The sequence below is a fragment of the Chelonia mydas genome, chromosome 11 (assembly GCF_015237465.2).
Source record: "Chelonia mydas isolate rCheMyd1 chromosome 11, rCheMyd1.pri.v2, whole genome shotgun sequence".
NCBI lineage: Eukaryota > Metazoa > Chordata > Testudines > Cheloniidae > Chelonia > Chelonia mydas.
In genome coordinates this window covers 52926095-52950838 of record NC_051251.2, presented here as the reverse complement: position 1 = coordinate 52950838, position 24744 = coordinate 52926095, and the positions used below count along the sequence as shown (strand labels likewise).

Genomic DNA, 24744 nt, shown 5'->3' with positions numbered 1-24744 from the left:
CCCTTTACATTTTCATAAGTCAAAATCTTAAATTCTTCATAGGAATATTACCTGAGTAGAGGGGAGCTGCGCAGAGGCCCTGATTGAGTGTGTGTGTGCGGGGGAGTGAATTTCATCTCCCTATTCTCCACCCACATAGAACAAAAAGACAATGGGTTTTAGGCTGAGGGAATGAATTCCCTCTAACGCCACCATCAGTGAAAATGCCTTTGAGTGTGTCTGTTCTTTTGAGGAAATGTTTTGATTGCATGATAGAGAACAAACAGTTCTAAAAACCCCAATGAAATAACAACGATAAAAAGTAAGTACCAAATAAAGCTATATTCATTATACTGCACAATAATATTCTTACATTTCTTCCTGTGTTGCAAGAAAACTCCAAGAACAGGAGCCAAAGCCTGGTGGGGGGGCAACAGGAGATAAGGGAAAGATGACACACAGAACATAGTGTATCAGACAGAAGAAACACCATGCGGAGCCAGGAAATTGACATCATACAGGAATGACGTCATTCTATAACTATCTCCAGAGCTCTCTCACCTGTAGCAATACAGTGCCATATACTCATCAGCATTCCACAATTACCTGCCAGTCAAACAATCCTAAAAATAAAAGCCAAATGTCCTCAAATTTGGAAAGTTTTCCCTTTTATCTCTCTCTCAAGAGTTGCCATGTCACTTAATCCATTGAACTATTGTCTGTCCTGGAAGAAGCAGTGATTTTCAGTGTTTGTTGATTTTGCTACTAATGAGGCTTGTAGGAACTAGGCTTCTTGTGAATCACTTAAAAAGTGAGAGCTTTTGAGTTGGTTGACCTTCTTAGGCAGAATTATGAATTTCTCCCTCTCTTGAAGAGGACGTTCATTCCTGCTCGTCTGGAATGAACGGTATTGAGTAACATTGAATTCCTATGTAAAAAGCCCTGCTGGAAGGTGAAATTTTAAAACTCCAGAACTGTACTACATAAACTGTCAGAATCCATACATTTTAGTCTACTTATGTATAACCAAAAAGTAAAATGTCAATATTCACAGACAGTCCAATAAAAAATATTACCCCACTGTGATAGACCCAGGCCAGTTGGCTACAGCAGAGTAGCAGAAGGCAGATATACTGGCCACTGGATTAACAGTTTTCTGTTCCCTGACTGCTCCGGGCTAATAATAACACCTGACTCCAATTAACCTGCAAAGAGTTAGGTGAGGCCATTAAGCTAATGTGACCACCTGACCCTAATTAAGGCTCCTCTGATACTATAAAAGGGCTCACTCCAGGAGAGGAAGTGCAGCTGAAGGGCTGGTTAATGAAGACACGCTCAAGTCATTGGTAAGGGAGCTCTAAGATAAGGGTGAAGAAGGGAGAAGCAGGAGAGCTGTGAGGAAGTGGCCCAGGGAAATGTAGCAACTCTGGCACTGAAAGATTGGCTGCCAGCAGCTGCTACCATTAGGGTCCCTGGGCCGGAACCCGGAGTAGAGGGCGGGGCTGGGTTCCCCCCACAACCTGCCACTACAGAAACACCTCCTGGGAGGGGAAAATAGGCCCCTGTCAGGAGAGGAGGCTAAACTGTTTTGGTATAAGGCCATAGGAGCAACAGAGACTGTGGGAATTCTCTCACCAACCTCCTTGCTGGCTTATGATGAAAAGGGCTCAATAGACTGTATCCCTGGCCCTAGAGAGAGAAGCTACGTGGAGGGTTGCAGTGAGCCTCTGAAGCTAGCATAAACCTGGAAGCGCGGGACCCATGGGGACAAGGTCGGAGCTCTGCCACACCACCCACCTTGTCTCTCTAATATCCTGGGACCAACAAGACTACACCACCACTGCGTACAATAATATTCTTCCTCACTTTTCTTGCCCTATTTGTGATTGTTCCTATCAATTTCATATAGCCGAACCACTGCTATATACTGTACCAGTATGTATTATAACTTTTTGCATGTAGGTTTGCCCTATTTCCTAGCATGAGCCATAAAACGCGGTGAAACGAAAAGTAAATCACAAGACTGCTTTTTGCCACCAAGGCTGTGGAATGCTTCAGTCAAAAATCAAAGGCTGACACAATCTGCTGAGAGGCATGTCACATGCCAGGAAATGCTGAGCCTTCTCATGTTTATATAAAAAGAGTTTTTTTCATTCTTTTGTATTCTTTCCCACTTTGTCCTCTGAAACAGTTAATTACAGTGAAAAATACTTTTATTTGAGTAACTGGCAATGATATGTGCTTGGATTACTCACTAGTTCAAATGAAGATTAAAATCCATGTTATTTTTGTCATGAATGGGGGGAGAAAACATGCAGATGAATGTAATCTATTTATTGGTTTAAAGACCCAAAGGAGCCCCTAAGAGCATCAAAAATCCATGTGATGTCCAAGTGTGCTTTATTTTGCATTCAGATCTGTGAGTTAGCTGAAAGCAGTATAAAATCTGTGCTATCAGATATAGACAAACAGTACCCTTTTGATATGCATCAGAGTAGGCCCATGTGTACTGCTTATTCCAGTAAGCATATGATGTATAATAAAATGTGCTCCAACACTCGCCTCTTATAGGAGCATGGGACTTACAAAAGTGCAGGGCTAAAACCACCGACTTTTTGGTAAAACTGTTCAAAGCTGCAAAAAGAAAAGGAGTACTTGTGGCATCTTAGAGACTAACAAATGTATTTGAGCATAAGCTTTCGTGAGCTATAGCTCAATCCGATGAAGTGGGCTGTAGCTCATGAAAGCTTATGCTCAAATAAATTGGTTAATCTCTAAGGTGCCACTAGTACTCCTTTTCTTTTTGTGGATACAGACTAACACGGCTGCTATTCTGAAACCTGTTCAAACCTGGGTAGTCTGTTCAAATTTGGGAATACTGAATGTGATTTATGGTGGATGGCAAATAGCAGAAGAGTACAAGATACTGCTAGCACTCCAAACTCATAAATTATATCCTGAACAATTTATCTTCTGATTAAAAATCAAACTCTTGGTTTTTGTTGGATGAAAGTTAATATTTTAAATCATATTAAAAAGAGAAACTGGGCAGAGGATACCACCTCACGATTGTAGGTGCTCTAGCACCCCTACGGAGCTAGGTTCTCCAATCCAGCACAGCTGTGTTCAGGACCGGAGCAAAGAGAGGAAGGTAAAAGATGGCTTTAGATCACCTGTATGTCCCCTTTATCCTGGGATTGGCCAGAGTCTAGTCTATTTTATCTAGGTTCTTGTCCTACACTTATCACTGTAGTAGTAGAAATAATACCACCTATCTCTTCTTTGAGTGCCTTCCACTAGAGCATTGAACAATAAGACTAACCTCTGTCATGTGTTTGTTTTCTCATGTTCTCCCCAGGGTGGGAGAATGTGTGCAGTGGAGTGTTTTGTTTTGGATTTTTTGTTGGTTTGTTTGGTTTGGTTATTTTATATTGTGTGTGTGAGTGAGAAGGCACGGTCAAAGAAATGTGCCTTGCACATGGAGCAGAAGGTGGTGAGCTTTATGATGGTTCTTAGTTTCTGGAGCAGTTCATTCCACATTCTTGGGCTAGCCCACAAGAATGCTCTGTCTCCTACGCAGACAAGCTTTACCGTTATTGTAGAAAGTTCCATAGTCCAGAGGGGCAAAGTTGTCAACCATGGTCTTCATCCTGGAGCTTTTAAATACCCTGGGCCCAGGCCATAGATAAGGACTTGAATTTAATTTTGTATTCTGTAGGGAGTAGAGGACAGATCTGATGTGCCCATGGGAACCTGTGTTGCTGAGGGGATGTGCTGTAGCATTCTGTTGGAGTTTCTTAAATGCTGAAGGTTTCTTGGCTGGACTACAGCAATGCAATGTACATGGACAAGAGATGACAAAGGCATGAAAAACTGAGGTCAAGTCGTCGTTCACTGGGATGGGAAGTAGTTGCCTGGAGATGGTAGAAAGGGATCCTGCTATGTGAGAGTTTAACATCAGGGAGGAACCTAGGAGCACTCCTAAGCTACTGACTGAGCTGAGCAATTGTGGATGTGAATTTTCAAGCAAAAGGGACTGTTCCATAGCTGCAAGCTCTTCAAAATGCTATTCTATGTCCACCAGCATCATCTCTATCTTGCTTGGGTTCAGCTCCAACCAGTTCTTCTACATCTATGAGCTGATCTCATCCAAGCACTGAGCCATCTTGGTGGTGATGGTATAATCATATGTGGTCATATAAATGGAGCTGTATGTCATCTGTATATTACTAGTACTTCATAGATTCCAAGGCCAGACGGGACCATTGTGATCATCTAATCTGACCACTTGTATAACACAGGCCATAGAACTTCCCCAAAATAATTCCTAGAACATATATTTTAGAAAAACATCCAATCCTGAGTTGATGTCATCTGACCAGTTTACCTAATGGCTGCATGAAGATGTTGAATAGGACCAGAAAGACAATGATCCGTGTGGAAACTAGTCCAAGAAGTGAATATGGTTGAACTGGTCAGAAGTAGTGACCATAACTAAATTAAACTTAACATCCTTGTAGGGGGCAAAATACCAAAGAAACCGATCACAGTAGCATTTAACTTCTAAAAGGGGAATGCAAGAGGGTGTGTCTTTCCTCCTGTCTTCTTGTCCTGCAGAAACTGAGTAGATTCCACTTTTGGTACATTCACAGTGCCATTTAGTTTGAGTTCCCTCCATCAACACGACTCCACTCCAATCCCTGTGCAATGGTCCATTTCCAATATCTTCAGTGCCTTTGGCCCTCTCATCAGGACCCTGAGTGGAAAAGGAGTCTCCTTTCCCTGAGGCCTTCTGTGTGATTGGACTCAGATGGCCCTGTTTCTGTTTCCTCCCCAATCCCCTACACTCTTGGTGCTTCCTTCCTGTGCCTCTTTATCAGATTTAGGCTGATGGGCTAATTGGCTCTTTATACCACCCAACCTGATTATCCAATTATCTCAATCAGCTTTCTCTGAATAAGTAATTGGCATGGCAGTGATCAGAGTGCAGGCTCACTTATTCACTCCCTGCACTCTATCACAGGGAACTACACCGAAATGAGGAAGCTAGTTAAATGGAAATTAAAAGAAACAGTCACAGGGTGAAAAGAAAAGGGGTACTTGTGGCACCTTAGAGACTAACCAATTTATTTGAGCATAAGCTTTTGTGAGCTTCAGCTCACTTCATCGGATGATGCCTGATGGCTGAAAAGCTGCATAGAAACTATAAAAACACCATAGTAGAGGCTTAAACTAAATATATACTCCAAATAAAAAACCAAGCATACAGTAAGACAACCAAAAAAAAATGCCACTGTGTCTAAACAACAGAGAAAAAGAGGCAGTTAGAAGCAAGAAGTTAGTTAAAACCTGGAAGTCAAATCCTACTGAGGACAATAAAAAGGAGCCAGGCAAAGTCAAATGTAAAAGTACAATTAGACAGACCAAAAAATAATCTGAAGAACAACTAGCAAAAATACAAAAACTAACCGCAATTTTTTAAGTCTTTAGAAGCAGGAAGCCTGCCAAACGATCAGTCGGGCCATTGGGACAATGAATCTGCTAACAGAGCACTGAACAAAAACAAGGCCGTTGCAGAGAAGCGAATTCTTTGCATTGGTCTTCAATACAAAGGATGTGAGGGAGATTCCTACAACTGAGTCATTCTTTTTAGGGGACAAATCTGAGGAACTATACCAGATTGAGGAGTATGTCAGTAGAGGAGGTTTTGGAACAAATTGATAAACAGAAATAAGTCACCATGACCAGATGGTATTCGCCCAAGAGTTCTGAAGGAAGTCAAATATGAAATTGCAGAACTACTAACTGTGGTATGTTACCTGACACTTAAATCGGCCTCTGTACCAGATAACTGGAGGATAGCTAATGTAACACTGGTTTAAAAAAAAAAAAAAGCTCCAGAGGTGATCCTGGCAATTACAGGCTGGTAAGCCTAACTTCAGTACTAGGCAAATTGGTTGAAGCTAAAGTAAAGAACAGAATTATTGGACTATCAGATGAACATGATATGTCAGGGAAGAGTCAACATGGTTTTTGTAATTATGCCTCGCCAATCTGTTAGAATTATCTGAGGATGTCATCAAGCATGTAGAGTAGGCTGATGTAGTTGATATAGTTAACTTGGACTTTCAGAAAGCATTTGACAAAGTCCCATACCAAAGGTAAATAAGTAAATAAGCAGTCCTGGATAAGAGGAAAGATCCTCTCATGGATCAATAACTGGTTAAAAGATAAGAAACAAAGGATAGGAATAAATGGTCAGTTTCACAATGGAAAAGGGTAAATAGCGGGGTACCCCAAGGATCTGTGCTGGGACCAGTTCTGTTCAACATATTCCTAAATGACGATACAAAATTACTCAAGATAGGTAAGTCCAAAGCAGACTGTGAAGAGTTAGAGTGATCTCACAAAACTGGATGACTAGGTAACAAAATGACAGATGAAATTCAATGTTGATAAGTACAAAGAAATGCATATTGGAAAACATAATCCCAACTATACATACAAAATGATGGGGACTAAATTAGCTGGTACCACTCAAGAAAGAGATCTTGGAGTCATCGTAGATAGTTGTCTGAAAATAACTGTTCAGTGTGCCATAGCAGTCAAAAAAGCTAACAGAATATTAGAAGCCATAAGGAAAGGGATAATGATTGAAAATATAATGCTACTATATAAATCCATGGTACACCCACACCTTCAATATTGCATGCAGTTTTGATCAACTTAAAAAAGATACATTCGAATTAGAAAAGGTACAGAGAAGGCAATAACAATGATTAGGGGTTTGGAACAGAGACTGTTTAGTTTAGAAAAAAGATGACTTAGAGGGGATATGATAGAGGTCTATAAAATCATGACTAATGTGGAGAAAGCAAATAGTAAAGTGCTGTTTACCCTTTCACATAACTCAAGAACCAGGGGTCTCCCAATGAAAATAATAGGCAGCAATTTAAAATCGACATAAGGAAGTACTTCTTCATGCATTGCATAGTTCACCTGTGGGACTTTATTGCCAGGGGATGTTGTGAAGGCCAAAAGTATAACTGGGTTCAAAGAAGAATTAGATAAGTTCATGAAGGATACGTCCATCAATAGGTCTTAGCCAAGATGGTCAGGGATGCAACCGCATTCTCCGGGTGTTCCCAAAACCTCTTACTGCCAGAACTGGGACTGGATGACACGATGGATCACTCAGTAATTGCCCTGTTCTGTTCATTCTTTCTGAAGCACTGTTGGGAGACAGGATATTGGTCTGACCCAGCATGGCCATTACGTTCACAAGTGAAGTGTCTTAATGGAAGTCCAGTTTCCTATCGCTACTCAGGGGGTGCTCTCCTCCAGAAAGGATTGAAACCATTTCAGAACATTATCCTGGACCCTGGCCCTCAAGGGGCCATTCCAGCTTCTGAGGCCTGTGCAGGAGAACAGGAATATTCCAGCCACATTCCTGTTCTCCCAGAAATGCTCCCTGTGCTTGGGGCTCTACGTTACCCTGAGAATCCTCAGAGAGCTGGATCTGCTGGCTTCAGACTCATTTATCACATCAGAGAGACACAAAACAGCCGTAGTGGGGTAGTGATGGGAAAGAATCTGACACTCCAGTTGCAGATAGTAATTTTCATGTAGTTGTGATTGGATGGGAATATAGACAAATGCAGATATGAACTGGCCTATATGCTGAAGGGTAGCTGAGAATACTGTGCTAACAATAGACTGTGCAATAAGGGATTAATAGTGCAAAAGAATGTGTTTCTCAACTAGGTACTATATGAGAAAATTATTGTATCTCAGTGTCTGGTCATTCATAAGAAATGTCTAAAGAGGAAAAAGAGAAACAGGACATTTTGAACACTGTGGCAGCTGTATTTTTATCATGAAATATTTGTATGAGTAAAGTTTCTTTTACAGCAGCCTTGGATATTGATGGTACTATATCTGAGACCGTGCCTTCACTGGCCAGTCATGTAGGCAAATATGAATTTCAAATTCCAGATGTCTGTGTCCTGCTGCCATATGAGACCTCTGGTGAAAGTCCCAGAGTCCAAGGTAAGGTCAAAAGGCAGGCACAAACGTTGGAACACTCCTTTGCAACTTCATCTGGAACCAGAAAATGCCTCTTGTCTGAATGGATGACAATGAAACAGGTGCCTGTCTTTGAGACCTATGTATAAGACAGTTACAGTTGATAGGTGTCTCAGAACTTCTTATGCTGAGCACTGCATTACCCTAATATAATATGACATTCTAGCTTTATTTTTTTTAAAACTGGTCTCTATTACTGGTGTTCTTTTTCTATAAATGCCAGAGCTGCCTTTGCTATCACACACTGTGTGATGTACTATGAGGCAGCCCAGGGAATTTAAGAAAGGCCCTGCTTTGTGAGGGACCTGGACCAAAATTTCCAAAATTGCCACTATGCACCTGGAAAAGGCCAGTGCTGATTTTGGAGTCCATGGTTGTGGGGAAGGAAAATAAGTTATGGGGGGAGCCTGGGAAAGGATTGCTGGAACATAGTCTGAATAGAGGATCGAGAGAGGGAAAGAGAGGCTGTGGATATGGGAAGAGGTAGAATTCCCAAGATGGAGGAAGAAGCAGTGAGACTGTGGGGAAGAACTAGGGAAGATGAAAAGAGATTGGAGAGAGCTAGAGAAGGAACAAAACAAGATCTGGGACCAGAAAGACTTTGACAAAGAGAAGGGAAAGAGACAGATAGAGGGAGAGAAGAAAGAGCATAACCTCTACTGCAAACTCTGTCAGGATTCTATCACCCCTGCTCAATGGTCTGTCATGATTCCATCTGCTGATCAGTGGGTGCTTCATGTGTCTGATTGCTAGTCTTTTTTTCTGTTTAGATGGTAAGCACCTCAATGCATAGACTTTGTCTCCTCCATGTTCTACAACTTCAGTGATAGATAAACAACAAATACCAGAGGGAAATACAAAAGGAAGGGGATGAAGGGAAAATGAAATGAAAAAAGAGAAGAAATAAAGAAATATGAGAGAAAGAGAGAGAGAGAGAGAAAACTAGAAGTTAAAAGAGAAAGGAAAAGCAACAAGAGATCCAGGTCCAGATTCTGGTCTAAGTCAAGTAGCTCCATTGACGTTAAACCCTGTGATCCTATCTAGCTTCCAATTCAACCACGTTAGAAGTCACAACTGCCTTGTCTAAACCAGACTTTTAAATCTTAGAATGTATCGGCTAACATGTCCTAACCAACACATCTTTAATCCTAGTCAAGGCAATGGGACTCGGGGAGTCGATAATGACAGCGTAACGGCAGGTGGGTTGGGAGCAGGAGAAGCAGAGGGCCAGTGTAGAGGAGGAATGGAATTTCCCCTCCTTCTGGGGGTTGAGAAGCTGCAGCCCCTGCCTTTTCTGAAACCCCTAATTCCTTCTCCCTCAGGAGAAGATGAGGAGGAAATTCCATGCATTCAGTTTCTTGGACCTTTCTGGCCCCCTCCTGCAGGTGTTCCCCTATGAGAGTATTCTATGGTGCTGTGACATCTAAACAAAAGACCTGGATTAATATTATTACTGAATACAAACAGGCTCTTTAGGACATTGCTTCATCAAATAGGCAGGCCACGCTGGGTTTTTTTTTTTTTTAATCCTTATTTACTTGCCAAAATAATTGGCCAGATTTTCAGAAGTGTTGGGCAGTAGTAGGTCTCTGGGGACTTTTGAAAATCAGGCCATTTATTTAGCTGCTATAGGCACCCACGTTTGAAAATCTTGGCCATGAACTTTGGTGCCTGATTAAATTCAGGTTCCAGCTGAAGGACGCAGCTCTGCCCTCTGCTTGGGAAGAGTGAGGAACCCGTTCCCCCGCCCTCCCCACTTCAAGCCAGGTGCCGGCTGCTTAAGGAGAAAACGGATGTGTATAATCTTTATTTATCTATTTACTTCTTCAGCGACGCAATATTCAGCGCCTGATGTTCTCCTGCCACACGGTGGTGCTTACCAGTTTCAGACACCACCACCCCCCCTCCGCTTCCCCCTTGGTGGTCTTGCTACAGCCCGTCAGTGTTTAAACGAAGCAACATAAAATCCCCAGCATTTGTCCGTAAGGTGACATTTCTTGCAGTGCTTAATAATTTAGGAATGTGGGAGCGGGAGGGGGGAATGATGGATGCAATTGTAGTTGCTGACTCTTTAAGACCATTAACTCCGCTGGAGTTTCACTGTACGGCAAGGGGACTCTAAAGAAGGAATTTATGATTAGTGAGCATTTACTTAGCCTTCGGATACACTTGGAACCGTTAAAAGGTTGCAGGCCTCACTGATGATCTTTTATGTTGTGAGCCGGGCGCTGAAGTGCAGCGAGGTCCTGTTTTCTCGGGGTAATTGTTGCATAAACACTTTGTAATGGCCTTCCTTTTATTTAGCTGAACGCGTGGTTTATTTTCAGAAGCCTGCCTGATGAGTTGCCAGAGCGGCTCTTCTCCAGCGAGCGAAGATGCCTGTCTGCAGCCGAGTTTCTCAATCTTTCTCCACGTTCACAACGTATTGATGTGATGTTACTTGTGTGTAAAGGGCTGCCGCAGACAGCGCGTGCAGCCCTTTGATTTCTGGTCCTCTGCGTTACGGGATCACCGTTCTAGCTAATGGCTCTGCCTTTTCCTTAACGGATTCCGCTGCTGCGTCTAGGGGGAAAAAACCGAGGCTTTGATGCCGTCTGGGTAAATTGATCCGTGTTTTTATGGAGCCTCCCTGAACAAGGAGCAAGAAGCCACAGCCCAGCCTGTGAACAGCTGCACTTTAACTGTTGGGGGCGGGGGTGGCTGTGAGCCTGGGCTCTTCACCTGGGAGGTTGAGAGGAAGATGGGGCTAGTCCCCGCCACACACACACGCCTCTCCACCAAAGACAGACTGCGCTAACTTGGAGGGACCTTGCTGCTGTGTGCGCTCACGGCGGGAAGGAGACGGGCAGAGGAGGGCTGGGAGCGGTGGGGAGGTTGCATTTGAAAGCCCTCTGTGGCTGTCTGACCCGCTCAGCCAGCGCTGGGGGGCCAAGGCCAAGGGCCCCGCCGTCCCCTTTTGCGGGGCTAGGCGCGAGCGTGGCGCTCCCCAAACAAGCTGTTCTGCGCGCAGCTCTTAACAGCAAACACCGCGCGCGCCTCGGGGTTTCGGTAACTCCCTTGTGGGATGCGGGCGACCTGGAGGAGAGAGGAAGGAGGGTCCCCCAGGGCCGTCTCTGGCGGTCAGTGATGGCCCCATTAGCGGTCAGAGAGGGGGTCTGGCTGCGAAGGGTGCAGCGGGCGCAAGGCGGATCCTGCCAGCCCCGCTGGGCAGACGGAGGCTCCCGCGGAGTTTCACAGTCTCCCCGCCAAGCACACGCGTCTGAGGCTAACAGAGCCCTGCACACCACCGTGATCGTGCGTTTTCCTTCATCTGCTCCGCCGGGATGCTGCTGTCGCTGCACCCGCCGAGACCTGGTGCGTTCTGCCGCCTTCTGGGCAGGGCCGGGGATGTCTCCTTTCCCTCGGGTCGCCTCCTCTCCACCCTTTTAACCGCCGGCCCGGGACGGTTTGTCCGCTTTACAGCCGACCTGCCATTCCCCGCCCCCCACGCCAACCCCGCCACGGGCGAACAGCTCAGCCCGGGGGGTAGTTGCTAGGAACTTCACCAGCCCCCGGGCTGGTGGTACGTGCGCAGCTGCTGCGGGCGTCACGCGTGTACCTGGGCGCGTGCAATGCGCACAAGCGACGAAGCCCGCAGGCATGTGTGACTGCAGCCTTGTGCACGCGTGTGTGTGACTGCGCGTGGAGGGCATGGGTGGGGGAGGGGGAGCGTGCCGCGCACGTGCCTGCACGCTCTATGGGGGTGCGCCCTGGCTGGAGCCCCCCGGCTCCCTCAGCGGCTGCGGGTCCCGCCGGAGGCGCACCCAGGACGGCGGGGAGTCCGGAGAGCTGCTGCTCCAGCCCACCCCGGCGAGCGGCTCCGGCCGGCCGCCCTGATCCATAGCGGCGGGCGGGGGCTGTCAGCAGAGTCCGGTTCCCCGCGGCGCAGCGCGGAGTCTCCTCAGCCCGGTCCCGAGCGGGTCCCGGGCAGCAGCCGCTGCCGCCGCCGCCGCCGCATCCCTCCGCCCGCCGCCGCCGCCGCCGGCCCCGCCCTGCCGGGGGACCTGCATCCCGCTCCTCCAATCAGGGGCTGGGCTGCCTCGGCCACGTGACCCCGGCGAGCTGAGGGACCTGCTGCTTCCCCCGCGCCAGAGAGATGCGGGCGGCAGAGCGCGAGAGCGGGTGGCGGCCGTTGGGCTGTGGAGCGCCGTGACTCCCTCCCCGCCCGGAGCCCTATGGCAGCTGCCGCCGCCTCCCTCCTGCCCGGCCGCCGCCGCGCCTCGGGCTGAGCCCGGCCGCCGGATCGCGCCGCCGCTGGGAAACTCTCGGGATCGTCATGCCGGGACCGGGCTGCCTCTTCCTGACCCGCTGCTGGCCGGGGCCCCCGGGATGCTAGGCAGCCCCCCGCCCGGATCCCTCCTGCCCCGCGTCGCCCCGAGACCGCACAGCTTCGGGGAGCCCCTGGCTGCTGCCGCCGCCGAGTTGAGTTAAGAAGTCATGGTGCTGGGGGAAGCCTCCCCCCCTCGGCAGTGCGGCGGCGGCGGCTGGACACTTTGCGATTGCTGTTGCTGGCTGCTGCTGCCGGTGATGTTACTCCTCATAGCCCGACCCGTGAAACTTGCCGCTTTCCCTACCTCCTTAAGTGACTGCCAAACGCCTACCGGCTGGAACTGCTCCGGTAAGCTGCAAGCCAGGTCCCCCGCCACCTTCCTCTCGGTGTCCTTTTCCACAGGCGGGCTCGTCCCAAAACCTGCAGATCGCGGCGCTGACTGCAAATTACAGAGCACTTCGCCAGCCCTCCCTGTGACTGTCCAGTGTGCATTGCCAAAGGAGGGACTGGACAGCAGGGCGGAAAGTGCAGGGATGTTTCAGTACTTCCCCCGCCCTGCACTATAATGGCATCTGCTCGAGCTTTCCTTCCAGCGGTGTAGTCCATAGAGTTTGTTGCAGGCTGGACACACACTATCATTTTGTGATCCCGCAAGACTGATCAGTGCCATGGGGTGTTTTGTTTTTCATAACGTATTAGAAGTGAGAACTGTGTGTGTGTGTGTGTGTGAGAGAGAGAGAGAGAGAAACAATTTTAGGAGAGCGAATGCAATAAATCACGTTGTGGCTGTCTGAGAAATGCTGATTCCTTGCAGAAAGTGCAAGAGTCCGTGCTAGGTCGTCTTTCCAAGAAAAAGCAACTCCTGATAATAATAAGAATATGGAAGGTTAATCCTGTTGGGCGAAGACCCCTTTTTTGTCGCTGTTTCCAGGCATTTCGATTTTGTTGCAGGCATGGGATTTTGTTTGCTTTTCTGTCTTTCATTATGTTGTATTCACTTTGTAAACCCTATAGTTTCTGGGGAAAAGTTAGCAGAGGAACCGTTTGCAGCTGTCACTCTGGGTATTCACAGGACCAAAGGGCAGGGTAGCTAGCCGCAAGTGATCAAGAAGTAACGCCTCTTTCCTCGAGTTCTTCTGCGGGCTGCTATTAAACAGGCTTTTCCGCTTCATCTGGTCAATTTCAGCCCCGCTGGAAGGTGCCTGCCAGGCACAGTGCGGGTGAAATGTACTAATTGAATAAGGAAGAGGCTGGGGACCGGAGTTCTTGCCCTTTTAGATCAGCTGCGAGCTGGCTTTGTGACTGATCAGCATAGCCCTTAATACAATAATAACAGTGCATTGCGTGGAGTGTGTTTACCATTTGTGCAGTATTTTCAATACAACCTCTGTTTGTCAACGCCCATGGTTTTCTGTTTCTAGCTGATGTTCAGTCCTTCTTTTTGAAGCACTCTTTTATATAGAGAGAGGGAGACAGATCTCCAGACCCATTTGCAGGCTTCTGGTGAAGCAGAATCACTTGGTCTCTTTCAGTGACAAAGTGATGTATGTTTAAATATGTCACGTTGTGTGTATGTGTGTGTGTGCGTTGGAGGTTGGGAGACAAGTGCTGTGTATAGGTTAAAGTCAAATGCTTATCTGTCCACTGATTTAAAAAAAAACCTGGAGTCTCAAAATAGGGTGATCCCAATTTTTTTATCATCCTTAAAGTCGCTGACTTTACAGTGAATATAATATTTGGGTCAACAGTCTATGCCTCCGATATTCGAGGCATTTCTGCAGTGAGACCTTATAATAGGGTTCTGAGAAAATATCAACCTTCAAGGTAATATATGTATAACATATAATAGGTTGGCAAGAAGCAATTTTCACTGTTTTCATTTTTAATATTCAGTGATATGGTTAGAAGAATTAGGACATTTAAAAAATCAGTGGGATTAAATCTTAATGGATTTGGAGTGTAATATAGCTGTTTTGTTTAATGCCTTGCTACACACTGTCGGAGTGGGATGGCAACTAGTGAAATCTGAAATTCATGTTGGCATTCATGAGCTAAATCTTCAGCCAGATCTATTTGTCTGCAGAACTGACGGGAAAGAACTAGGTTCACTCTGAAGAACCTGGCACCCCTCCTGTTAACTTAGAGGTGATCAATCTTCATTGGAATCAGACAGACCATCACAGAAAACACACAGCCTGTTTATCTTTATTATTGGGGCTTTGTTATGGCATAGTCTGGAGAAATTCCAATTTGGACTTTAGACCCAAAGATCTGCTATTGCATGGAAAAATGTTGAACCAACCAAAGAAAATATAATACACCAGTCACTGGATCATTTTTGAGGAACTGGAGTCTGTTTAATACTGTAGAATAAAGAGGGTGGAGGTGTGGGGAATAATGACATAAAGTGTGGATAATTGAAAACAGGGAAGGACAGAACATCCAGACTGTATTATTTCACCAACAAGATTGTGGTGCTATGTAAATTAGAAAAGCAATCCCCCTGTATTGTATATCCTGCCAGACTGAAGCTGACAGTATTTTTCTGTTTACATTTGAGGTTATGATGACAGAGAAAATGATCTCTTTCTCTGTGATACCAATACCTGTAAATTTGATGGGGAGTGTTTAAGAATTGGAGACAGTGTGACTTGCGTCTGTCAGTTCAAGGTAAGAAGATTGCTGTTTCATTCTTTAATTCACTAATAAGAATACAAATCTGGGATCTCCCTTTACAACCTATCACTTGGCAATTTATTTCTCTACATGCAGTGAAGTTAGAGGGAAAACCTGGCAGCAAGTATAGAGAGCTGGCAGGAGAGCCAACTGATGTCAAAAAGACATAAGTTTCTCTGGGAAAATGCGGATGCTGTGGTTATAAATGTTCGTTTGGGGTCTGCAGCTTCAGGTTGTGCATGTGTGATTTTGTTGCTGTGCCCTTTTAACAAGGATTTTAAATCCTTTCCAAATATACTAATGGTCCTGATCATGCTTTGTACACCCAGTGTTCTGTTCTAGTTAGAGAAATGGATCTGTAATGTGCTTATACGGTATTTTTTAGTCATAATGGCAATGCTTCTAGTTGTTTATCAGATTTCACACCCCCACCCCCGTCCAAAACCACAAACTTCATTTAGGTGTTAGGTAGTTTTAGTGGGCTATTGTTGATTTTTCTCCCCTCTCACCACCTTCTTTCTCTCTTCCCTCTCCATTCAGCTAAGTCTAAACCTCAGGCATCCTTAAAGTCACATAGTTTAATCATAATGTATTCCTTCTAGTGTGTTTTGCCTAACCCAGAAGACAGCTGTGCTTTGCGTAATTATCCAGATAAAATTTTTGCAAGTTATTGAGTTTTGAGACTGTACCAGCATATGCTGTATATACACCTATACCCCAGTGGTTTTTTGCATTTTAATACAGCTTTATTAAATTGTAAAACTTTTAATAACTATTTAAATAGTTACAGTAGAACAGACCGAATGGTGCAGTGTTTGGTATTATATTCATCTCTAATGACTGATTTCATTTATTATTGACCATTGATAGACTGTTTACTCTAAAGATTGACAAATATCATTTGTATTACCAGAGGCAAAAATATCATATCTGAGGAGGAAAAAGACAAAATTAATAATGCCTTAATTTAAAAAATGAAAGACCATCTCACCAAATGCAAAACAATTGTTTTACTAAAATTACTGTATTTAACATTAAATGATTGTATTTTTCCGTTGACGGAGATAATATATATGGCCCTTAACCAATTTATTAGGTTTCTAGTTTACATATGGTCAAACATTTCATGTTTAACAATAAATGTTAATGTAGAGAGTTGAGTGGTGCAGCATTAGCATTTGTAACATGTTTAGTTGTTTAGACAGTTTCATTCCCAAGGAAACCCTATAATGCAATCAACATTTGTGACTTGCGCTGTTGCCTGGTGCCGATACCTGTGCTGTGCCACTGACATATTGATCATACAGTGTCCATAGAGAACACGATGTTCTTGTGTTTGGTCACAGTTTGGCACTGGCAGTTGGTTTAAATGGAACAATTGCCAGGGAGGAGCAAAGCAAGACTTTGCTAAGGACAGGGGACACAATGGAGGCTATGTTTTCCCAAGGAAGCATGCCAGTCTTTGGTGACTTAGAATAAAGAAACCATAGTAAACCTCAGTAGAATGCATTCCCTTGGATTTGGGAGATAAGTGATATCTATGCTGATGTTGGAAAAACATATGACGTTGAAATATACCAGAGAAATAAGATACAGGCTTGCCAGGTTTCATCATCTGGGTAATGTTTATAATCTTAAATGAAATGAAAGTAAAGTGACCAGGTGATCGTGGAATTCATTGAAAGTTCTCTGAAGTCAATGGAAACCTAGCCATTGGCTTCAGTGGTCTTTGGATCAGGCACCATATGAAATCAGAGCTCTTTCTTTTGGCTTTGGCCATTCATGGAGCCACATATTTGAACATGAGCTCGTAATGCAAGTTACCTATGGTTGATGCTATACAGACAATGCAAATACTTGTGTGGCTGATGCTGTCGGTTTGCTAGAGTCAAAGTAATCCTTGCACTTCTGAAAATCCCTTACTTTAATAGAGTTAAAACAGGGAGGAACTTGGCTCATCATGTAGCATCAGTGGGCAGTTTAGGACTCAGGAAAGGTACACAGTTTTAGCAGAAAATGAATTCTAATACAGTATGGGTTGACTGAGTAACACACAAAGTAACACATGGGGTATATGGAATACAGTCACAAATCCATATGGCTCAAGTTAGGGGGTTTGCTTAGTCAGAATTCAGGCCCTCTTTCCATCCACGCTTCTCTATGGTGACAATGAGCAAATCAACAGAGGAGTGCCCATCAGTTTAATTATTTTTTATGTTTTCTCTGTTACTTGCTAGGGGCTTTAACTGCAGTTGGAAAGCAAAGATGAGGGTTGCCTTTATGCTATTTAAAACTTCTGTCTGGCCACCCCTTTATGTGTTTTTTATAACACTGGTTCAGATAGTGTCCGGCCAAACTGATTTAATAAAATAAACATTTGTTGCTTGAAAGGCAAATTAAAACCAGACTGCTTTGGGTCATTTGAATGGGCTACTGCTCCCAGGCAGAAGATAAATGACCGGGGTTTTCCCCCCAGTTGATTCATTTTTGCTTTTTTAACACTGTAGAAATATAGACCACCCATTGATTTCACCTGGTGAGGGACTTGTATTTCACCAGAGAGTATTCTCTCCACATTTGTTTTAATAAGAACAGAAGTTCACTTCTTCTTGTGTTAGAGCACAACCCTACATGTTCATTGGGTATTAATGTATCAGGCCATTAATCATTCCTTCTCATTGGAGTTCATTGTTAGCTGTAGGTAATAACCTCAAGGATATAGAATTAACCAACATTTCTTTTTATGACATCATAATCTCTGCATATTAGAAGGGCCTTTATTTGACTGCCCCTGACTGCACTAGTCTGCCCTAGACTAGCACAGTCCTTCTTTTTCCTCTGTGACCACATGAAAATGTCTGAATAAGTACTTAGGTATTTCAGTTGATGCTGAGTTTGTTTCTCTACATTTAGGACCTGATCTTGAAAACATTTACACACACACATAGCTTTTCTTATGTGAGTAGTCCCATTTGCTTCAATGGGACTCCTCACATGAGTTAGTTACTCAAGTATTTTCAGGATCAGGGCCTTAGTTAAAGGGTTGTGAGTTGTATTATTGAAATGCATTTTCATATTACTTTGCATGCTCAAAATATGTGAAGCGTGGTGACAGTATTTATCACATGCTTATGAGAGTAAGAAGTAATCAGTTTTGTAGTGCTAACATGAGCGGGAGTTACACAAGTATGTCAGCTTCTCTGGAAAATAAACCTTATAAACCTTATAAACTCTGCTAAGCCAATATATTCATATGCCTATCATTATAGGCATACAACGTTCGAAATGCTGTGAAAGGTAGTCATGGGCCGGTGTATGGCGAAATTAGGGCATACTTATTGTTCTTCCTTGCTTGGGTTAAGCAAATATATGTTAAAAATACATGTGTGAGAGGGAGAATTCTACATAATAGGAACTTTACGTTGCAGCGAATGGGAGTTTTGACATGATTTGGCCCTCACTGAAGCTCATCTTGAGGCCTAGGACTTGGTGTACTGAGTCCTGAGCCAATGCCCAGAATGTATGGCTGGAGTGAGAAAAGACTGACAGTCAAAATCCAATATGCTACCCACTGCTGGGACCAGAGAGAAGTGCGTTTTATACCAATGGAAAGCTGTGAGTGCCAGTTTTCCATTGTTATAAAGTAGCAGAATCCAGCTGTGACAGATCATGAGATATCAGATTATTAAAATCACAGTAGTCTGATAACCATTTTGATTTTTCTTCCCCACTTTAATTCTGATATGATTTTTCCACCCCTCCCCCGCCCCCCCAGGCTTCAGTGCCACTGGTGCTCAGAACCATAGTTAGTACCCTCTGAAATCTTCACATATCCACGTTCACTGTTGCTGAGCAGCAGCTTTAATTTTTTTCTTTTTGTCAGTGTAACAATTGTGTATAGGTGATGGCATAAAGAATGGATAATAGAGGCAGAAATGCATCGGGCAGGGAACACTTTTTGAAAAGGAAAGGATGTGTCACCTACATGTATGCAGTGACACATGGCTTGTTGTGTGTTACACAACGCACAGTTCCACCAGTGAGCCTGAGTCTCAGTTTGAAAATGTCAAGAGTCCTGAAAATGCCAGGATGGAAGAGAAAGAAAGACTGTAAAAGCAGAACACAGTAGCATCCTCCACAGAATGCAATAGTCTCTCAAATACCGTGTGTACTTCTAAATGTACAGAATTTGGGGTGAAATGCTGTCCCCATTGTAGTTAATGGAAATGTTGCCGTTGACTTCAGTGGTCCAGGATTTCACCCTTGACCTTTTCATGCAAACCCTGCTCACTTTATGCACATGAATAACCACATCTGAGGTAATGGGGTCACCCACATAGGTAAGGAAAGCAGGATGTGGCCCTCACTGTTTTGAAGCTAGTTGGCATAAAAATTATGAATCTTATCCTGCTCTCACTGAAACTAATGGAAAATATGCAACTGTCTTCAGTGGAAGGAGGATCAAACTCTGTGTTTCTGCTTGTAATGGTGAATGTTACAATATTCTGGGCCAATTCCTGAATGTCTTGTTCACATAAATAGTCACTATGGTGTCCATGGAACTTTATGTGTAAGGCAACTAAGACTTGGTCCTTCATGCTTAAAAAAACATCCAGTTGTTTGTGTTAATTGTCTTGGTAAACTATTCCAAACCACCCTTCAGCTCTGTCCAAATCACTGTTTAGCTTCTGGGTGAAATCTTCTCTCTTTGACATAGGTCAGATTTAGAATGTACTCTTCAAAATGGCAAACAGGCACATTTTAATCAATAGTTCAAAATAGTAGAATTGATGAGCTATGGGGTAGGAGAAGAAAGCATTTGTTGGTATGTTTATGAAAAAGAAGGTGGCATAGCAGGCCTAAGACTTTTAAGAAAATATAATACATAGGGAAAATGTCACTCATCTTGGACCAACCAAAATGTCACTCTGACAAAGTCTGAATAATTTCCTGGCTATATCCCTGTGTGGAGGCCTGCAATTAATTCAGCTCACGCATGTGTTAATCATGTCTGTAGCCATTCGTATCTAGGCGGATTTCAAATTCATATTGACATCAGTTTCATACTGGATATCACATGTTTTAGCACAACATAAGACACTCAGCATAAGACAGCTAAATTGATAGTATGACTTTTTAATTTTTATGTGGTTTTTAAACAGAGGTGATCTTTTATAAATAATAATCTTGATCATTACTTTTATAATTAAACAATGAGACATATCAGGAATATAGTAGTCATGAGATAATCACATCCCTGGCATAATTATCAGGTACAGGGCACATCCAAGTGTCTCTAATACCTCAGAGTGTGATTATCTTATGATAACTACACCCTGTAGGTTGCCTAATTTCCATTATAAAATGGAATTATTTTTATTAAAATGAACAAGCGGGGGAAAAAACTTGTTCTTTTTGTGATGGAGGAAAATAAAGCTGATAGTTGACAACACTGAGCAGAAGTTTCAGCTGAGCTGATAGTATGCATATTATTTAATCTCTCTGTTCTTCAGTATTGTTGACTTTACATGCCTTGTAATTCTGGCCCTGATGCCCTCAACATGAAATAGAGAGCTGTGAACTCTAGGAAATACTGTAACAAGAGCTTGCTGAAAAATTTGAACATTTTAATGAAAAAAGGGACACATCTTTGCTGACAATTTTCACAAAAAAATCCATCCTGTTTTCTAATCCATCCAATCAATTCTAATTATGAGAGAGCGTGCATGCCTATTATCCTTCAATGGGAGTGGGAATGCATACATTGCCATACCAGATAAGACCTGAATTACATCTTGTCTAGCATTCTGTCTCTGAATAGCCAGCACCAATTACTTTAAAGATATATGAAAGCCCAGAGTGGACAGTTACCGAATAACTAGCCCATATGGGAAGTTTCTTACTCACACCTGTCAGTTAGAGGTCGCGTTGTGCCTGAAGCGTGACCATTTAATATCCCTTCATTTTTTTTCCTGTAGTCCTACTAATAATGATAGATTTGAAAAGAATGAGCAAGGATCAGGCAGTTTCTTAGCTCCTGCTGTTTTCATGCTGTTTTATTTTTTGACTGGGAGATGGGGCGGGATATGATTTGGTATGGTACCATTTGGTGGTTGTTACTAATTACATTCTTTCTTTTTCTGCATTCATTAGTGTAACAGCGACTATGTGCCGGTGTGTGGCTCCAATGGCGATACCTATCAGAATGAATGCTACTTGAGACAGGCTGCCTGCAAGCAGCAGAGTGAAATACTCGTGATGTCGGAAGGATCATGTGCAACTGGTATGTATAATACTTAGTTTGTAGACTATATTGAGAACTTGGTTTGAAATCAGATAAAATAGCTTGCATATCATGATAAGGACTCTTTGGATTCCTCCAGATGAATAATTTACCATATAGACCTTAAGCAGCTACTGTCATCCATTCCTTTTTTTAAAAGATTCTTGACATGATTTTGAGGAACAGGGCATAGAATACCATTTCTGTTTTAATATTTATCTTGCATTCTGCCGTGTGGTGTGCATTGTGTACAGATATATAGTGTGAATACAAGTAACTGGACAGAGAGATTAAGTTAACCTAGAACACTTTGCTTGTGTCAATGGCACTCTGTAATCTGGAGGGGACAGCCTGTGAATGTTATTGCATATGGTAACTTTTCCATAGGCTTTTTCTTATATACTTAGGATTAGATCTCCAATGGTATAAATCAGCATAGCTTCAGCGACTGCCGTGGAACTGCACTAATTTATAGTGGCTAAGGTTTTGGCCCTTAAACTTTAAGTTAAATTAGCGAGATTGTGCAATGGTCTTCTCTGTATTTCGTGGAAGAATTAACTGAGTATTATTTCACAAGGCACCTTTCTTTACAAAAACTAGACAAGCCATTTACAACACACACTTTGCTTCTCTACAAAAGAAATAGGACACTAAACTATCTAAACTACTACATGCCACAAGGGGCCACAACAGTGGTTCCCTTAACCCACCCAGCAATATTGTTAATCTATCCAACTATACTCTTAGCCCAGCAGAAGAATCTGTCCTATCTCGGGGCCTCTCCTTCTGTCCCTCCACCCCCACGAACATGATACAGTTCTGTGGTGACCTAGAATCCTATTTTCGATATCTCCGACTCAAGGAATATTTCCAACACACCTCTGAACAACATACTAATTCACAGAGACCTTCCTACCAACACTACAAAAAGAAGGATTCTGGGTGGACTCCTCCTGAAGGTCGAAACAACAGACTGGACTTCTACATAGAGTGCTTCTGCCGACGTGCACGGGCTGAAATTGTGGAAAAGCAGCATCACTTGCCCCATAACCTCAGCCGTACAGAACACAATGCCATCCACAGCCTCAGAAACAACTCTGACATCATAATCAAAAAGGCTGACAAAGGAGATTCTGTCGTCATCATGAATAGGTCGGAATATGAACAAGACGCTGCTAAGCAGCTCTCCAACACCACTTTCTACAAGCCATTACCCTCTGATCCCACTGAGGGTTACCAAAAGAAACTACAGCATTTGCTCAAGAAACTCCCTGAAAAAGCACAAGAACAAATCTGCACAGACACACTCTTGGAACCCCGCCCTGGGGTATTCTATCTGCTACCCAAGATCCATAAACCTGGAAATCCTGGATGCCCCATCATCTCAGGCATTGGCACCCTGAGAGCAGGATTGTCTGGCTATGTAGACTCCCTCCTCAGGCCCTACGCTACCAGCACTCCCAGCTATCTTCGAGACACCACTGACTTCATGAGGAAACTACAATCCATTCGTGATCTTCCTGAAAACACCATCCTGGCCACTATGGATGTAGAAGCCCTCTGCACCAACATTCCACACAAAGATGGACTACAAGCCATCAGGAACAGTATCCCCGATAATGTCACGGCAAACCTGGTGGCTGAACTTTGTGACTTTGTCCTCACCCATAACTATTTCACATTTGGGGACAATGTATACTTTCAAATCAGCGGCACTGCTATGGGTACCCGCAGGGCCCCACAGTATGCCAACATTTTTATGGCTGACTTAGAACAACGCTTCCTCAGCTCTCGTTCCCTAATGCCCCTACTCTAGTTGTGCTACATTGATGACATCTTCATCATCTGGACCCATGGAAAAGAAGCCCTTGAGGAATTCCATCATGATTTCAACAATTTCCATCCCACCATCAACCTCAGCCTGGACCAGTCCACACAAGAGACCCACTTCCTGGACACTACGGTGCTAATAAGCGATGGTCACATAAACACCACCCTATACCAGAAACCTACTGACCGCTATTCATAGAATCATAGAATATCAGGGTTGGAAGGGACCTCAGGAGGTCATCTAGTCCAACCCCCTGCTCAAAGCAGGACCAACCCCCAATTAAATCATCCCAGCCAGGGCTTTGTCAAGCCTGACCTTAAAAACTTCTAAGGAAGGAGATTCTACCACCTCCCTAGGTAACGCATTCCAGTGTTTCACCACCCTCCTAGTGAAAAATTTTTTCCTAATATCCAACCTAAACCTCCCCCACTGCAACTTGAGACCATTACTCCTTGTCCTGTCCTCTTCTACCACTGAGAATAGTCTAGAACCATCCTCTCTGGAACCACCTCTCAGGTAGTTGAAAGCAGCTATCAAATCCCCCCTCATTCTTCTCTTCTGCAGACTAAACAATCCCAGTTCCCTCAGCCTCTCCTCATAAGTCATGTGTTCCAGACCCCTAATCATTTTTGTTGCCCTTCGCTGGACTCTCTCCAATTTATCCACATCCTTCTTGTAGTGCGGGGCCCAAAACTGGACACAGTACTCCAGATGAGGCCTCACCAATGTCGAATAGAGGGGGACGATCACGTCCCTCGATCTGCTCGCTATGCCCCTACTTATACATCCCAAAATGCCATTGGCCTTCTTGGCAACAAGGGCACACTGCTGACTCATATCCAGCTTCTCGTCCACTGTCACCCCTAGGTCCTTTTCCGCAGAACTGCTGCCTAGCCATTCAGTCCCTAGTCTGTAGTGGTGCATTGGGTTCTTCCGTCCTAAGTGCAGGACCCTGCACTTATCCTTGTTGAACCTCATCAGATTTCTTTTGGCCCAATCCTCCAATTTGTCTAGGTCCCTCTGTATTCTATCCCTGCCCTCCAGCGTATCTACCACACCTCCTATTCCTACCTACATGCCTCCAGCTTTCACCCAGCTCACACCACACGATCCATTGTCCACAGCCAAGCTCTACGATACAACCGCATTTGCTCCAACCCCTCAGACAGAGACAAACACTTACAAGATCTCTATCAAGCATTCTTACAACTACAATACCCACCTGCTGAAGTGAAGAAACAGATTAACAGAGCCAGAAGAGTACCCAGAAGTCACCTACTACAGGACAGGCCCAACAAAGAAAATAACAGAACGCCACTAGCCATTACCTTCAGCCCCCAACTAAAACCTCTCCAACGCATCATCAAGGATCTACAACCTATCCTGAAGGACGATCCATCACTCTCACAGATCTTGGGAGACAGGCCAGTCCTTGCTTACAGGCAGCCCCCCAACCTGAAGCAAGTACTCACCAGCAACCACACAACAGAACCACTAACCCAGGAACCTATCCTTGCAACAAAGCCCGTTGCCAGCTGTGTCCACATATCTATTCAGGGGACACCATCATAGGGCCTAATC

At 44.1% G+C, this 24744-nt stretch overlaps 1 protein-coding gene across 1 annotated transcript in view; it reads left to right on the top strand.

Annotated features, from left to right (window-relative positions):
* Positions 1-10875: 10875 nt before the first annotated feature.
* Positions 10876-24744, top strand: part of TMEFF2 (transmembrane protein with EGF like and two follistatin like domains 2) — a 174732-nt gene continuing 160863 nt past the window's right edge. The window contains exons 1-3 of the mRNA XM_037912933.2: positions 10876-12721; positions 14934-15043; positions 21203-21332. Coding sequence (XP_037768861.1) covers positions 12541-12721; positions 14934-15043; positions 21203-21332 — 421 coding nt within the window. The 5' untranslated portion in view covers positions 10876-12540. The remainder of the gene's footprint in view (positions 12722-14933; positions 15044-21202; positions 21333-24744) is intronic.